The 3,789-nt window shown below is 37.1% G+C and overlaps 1 protein-coding gene across 1 annotated transcript; it reads right to left on the bottom strand.

Annotated features, from left to right (window-relative positions):
* Positions 1–205: 205 nt before the first annotated feature.
* Positions 206–934, bottom strand: LOC122067172 (protein EARLY RESPONSIVE TO DEHYDRATION 15-like). Its single transcript, XM_042631015.1, has 2 exons — positions 632–934; positions 206–547 (listed from the first exon to the last, which is right to left on the bottom strand). Exons 1-2 carry the CDS (start codon positions 867–869, stop codon positions 393–395), a joined length of 393 nt encoding a protein of 130 aa, XP_042486949.1. The 5' UTR covers positions 870–934; the 3' UTR covers positions 206–392.
* Positions 935–3,789: the final 2,855 nt, after the last annotated feature.

The raw sequence follows: 3,789 nt of genomic DNA, 5'->3' as shown, positions 1-3,789 counted from the left end.
ATTGTTTTCATAGAACTTTAGTGTTTTGATGGTTTCAATAGGAATAAAAGAGTTCTTAAACCTTGTAATTCTGAAGATTCAATCCCTTCATCAGTGGAAACCATGGTTTGAGGAATCAAATCGGCATTGGTTTGTCCATATTGATTGATAACCAGAATAGTCATTCTTTGATAAATTATCACTCTGAGTCAAACTAAACAGAATCTTCTTCATAATTGTTTTTTCTTTCCTTAATTTTAACTACAAACGAGTACAAAGTAGAGACTTGTCTGGATCTACAAGTTAGCAAACGATGATCGATGCACAAGCGAGTAAACAAACAAACAAAGAAATCAAATACAAACCAACCCTAAATCTTCAGTAATCTGTACATCAAAGTAACTCAGATCTCTCTACCGGGGCTGCTGAATCGGGCGAGGAAACATCTTCACGTTCACAAACCCAGGGACCTTCTGTGCGTACCTTGGAGCTTCCGCTAACCTTCTTGAATTCCTCCATTTCAACCCCGCCAGAGTCACTATATCTCTCTGCGAATCCTTCTCTTCTTCTACAAAAATCCCCAAAACACATACCTTTAGATTGAAAGAGAAAAAAAGAAAATTTAGGACTTTTAAGAAAAAATTTCACTCACGTTTGTCGTAGCCGTCGAAGAGTGCTTCGATTTCTGGGAGATCAGCCTCGTCAATTTGATCTTGTTCGAAATCGAGCTCCGATTGGGGATCTTGGAAGCATTCCTGCAACCAATAATCCCTGAACCACCCGGTCGACTGAACCAGCTCCCACCATTGATCGGAAAAGTCTTCCACAGCTCGATACGCCGACGGCACAAACAATGGCGCATTTGGATTCAACTTCGACATCACTTCCATTACTACTGGTTCTGAAGCTTTCTGATTACCGAAAAACCTAAAAGTGATAGAAGGGAGAGAGAGGGGTTACCTGTATTTATAACTGAATTGGCTTTCGTAAAAGTGTTTCACTGACGAAATTAGCCTCATTACGTGGTGATCAACGATTCGATGGATTAACAGTTTTAAGGATTAATAGAAAGGATGAAATGGTCTTTCTACCTTATTTCTCACTTTCCGGGAGAGAGCACACGGTAATGAATAATGCTTGCTCCTCCTCCCATTGTTTCAACTTTTAAGTCTTTAATGACCGTTGGATTTCATTTATGCCAAATGGGCAGTCCATTTCATATTTAGGTTTAATCAGTTGGGCCCACCCACTTGTAATATATATCAAGTATCAACGGTCGACTATTATGGTATACACTTAAGTGGCGGTCTACTATTTTTAAAACCGGAACCAGGGACAGAAGCCATATCTATGAAACGACCTCTTGGATATTAAGGAAACTTTTTTTTGTGTTTATCTAGAAATAGGTTGGTCTTGGCTACACGTCACTGTCCTCATCCACTGGCAGCGACGTGTGGGTGAGTGATTCACTACAAACGATAATACGTAGTAACCATAGTACCATTGGTAATCAACTATTGGACGGTCATGCGGAGTTGTACAGGCTACTTTTGTAGAAGACGCTGTTAAGATTCTTAATCAATAGCTTGAAGCTAGTTTCGGATTTAAATTCTCTCCAGAGCCGTAGAAATACTAGCAGGCGGTTGGGACCCGGTGCGTGCTTGGGTGTCGTCAGCTGTTCAATGTGTGTTGAATGCACTAGGGCATTAGAAAGGATCTTAATCCCTTGGGGTAGGATTTATATCTCTTTGGCGTTTTAAGAAGCCCAACGCATATCCAATGGTTGGGAGACCTTTGACGTTCTAAGCCCCGGGTGCTTGCTCAGGTGCCACTAATCATCAAATGTGGTTAGGTTCCCTATGGCACTAGAGAGGTCCAGAATCCCATAAGGTGTGTACCTATGTATTGGTATGTGTGCCCATGGTGCTCTTATCTATCAAAACATTAAAGACGATCAAAACTAGTTGCATCTATACTACTTTAAAAATATTGGATCGGATATTGGTATTGGATCAAGGATAAAATTGTAAAAAAATACATTTTTCATGAAACAAAAGGTTAAAACCAAATTGATCCAGATTGGTATTGGTGGAGACCAATATCGATCCGATTCCCAAGATTTAAATCCCTACTACTCTCCCATATAGGATTTAAGAATACGTAATCTGGACCAGAAACGTCCCAGATCGGACAAGAAGACCCCTAGTTTTCATTTAAAAACCGTTTTACCCTTCATTCGTATCAATCCACCGATACATGATCCATCGATACCGTATCAGTTAAGAATTAGGATCATTCAAGGCGTATTTCGAGAACTATCTTTGAATGTGTTTTGTAATCTAATAGCTTTTTAGGAAGTTCGGATTGTCCATGCTCGTGATCCTTTGCAATTCTTGTGCGATGCTACTTGTAGAAGATACACCTGGCAGTGTTGACATGGACGACCTAGATGAAGAGAGAGAAGTGGATGCTATTCAGACCGCTTTATGTCCGATTAAATTGGATCGAACCGAAAGAGATGACCCAACCCAACCTGTACATAGGGGTAATTTCAAGTCGTGAAACCTTGTAAAGCTAAATTTCATTCATTTGCGAAATAAGATAAATAGCAAAACGCATATTTGACACATAATCCTAGCCCTTGTATAAAAAGTCCATGTTAAGTGGTGATTAAGAAGAATCGCAAAAATTGGGATGGGTAACCAAATAGTTTTCCAGAAAATCTTAAAAATAAATAAGATTCAACAAAAACACTCTCTATGGACTAATTGTCAAATTTGAAATAAAACTCCAACGAATTATGTAACCAATCACATTTAGACTTCCAAGCGATGTTGGACGAGAGGTATGTTGTTGTTGGTTGTACAGTATGGGAGGTAAGGATGTGAATTTAAAACTGAAACCGTTTACTGAAATCGAACCGAGTCGTTTATAGCGAAACCATATAATCGTTTAATAAATGGTTTGGTTCTGGTTTCAAGTTTTAAGTCGATTAGCTAAACAGGTTGAAATCAAACCGAGTCGTTTAACCCATTGGTTTCAAACCGAATTGAAACCATGAAAATCGAACCATTTAAACAGTAAAAACCGATCCGATTAACCAGTTTAAAGATTAAATAAGGTGATTGCAAAATATCATTAGTATCTCATTTGATTCAAAGATTGAGTGTTGCAAGCCTGCAAATAATTCGAGAGGTAGCTTGTTCATCATTTTGAATGCCGATTAAATTAATCCAACGCACTAAGTAAAATATATACTGATAAAAATGTAATTTTTGCTTACACCATGGCATATTAAATATATATTTTCTAATATTATAACACATTATTTGGAGTGTGGGAGAAGAAGAAAATCCTTGCTGTAAGCATTACTTATTAACTTGGTAGATGCGCTTGAGACTATTTTTATCAAAATATTTTATTTTGCTTAATTGTTTGGTTGTTTTAACAAAATATAATGGTTTGCATTTTACATTCTCAAGATTAAATAGTTTATCATCAAAAGCAAATTTTAGTAAATAAGGGAATAAACTAGCAAGCCGATTGCTAATCGTTTAGAAACCGTATGGAATAAATCGAAATTGAAACAATTTAAAACCGTAAAACTGAAACTGTTTAAAAACCATGAAAATTGATACCGTTTACTAAATTATCGTGATTTTAAAAAGTGCAACCATTTAGTAAATGGTACAGTTTTGATTTTAGTCAAAATATATGTGAATCGAACCAAATCGATTAACACCCTTATTGGAAGGAATTTACAAAACAATACTCCTACGACTTGTCAATGAGCAATTCAGAAACGCCAAA

This window comes from Macadamia integrifolia, unplaced genomic scaffold (genome assembly GCF_013358625.1).
Source record: "Macadamia integrifolia cultivar HAES 741 unplaced genomic scaffold, SCU_Mint_v3 scaffold275, whole genome shotgun sequence".
Classification (NCBI taxonomy): Eukaryota; Viridiplantae; Streptophyta; class Magnoliopsida; order Proteales; family Proteaceae; genus Macadamia; species Macadamia integrifolia.
Note: the sequence above shows the minus strand (reverse complement) of the source record. Positions and strands in the feature narration are given on the sequence as shown.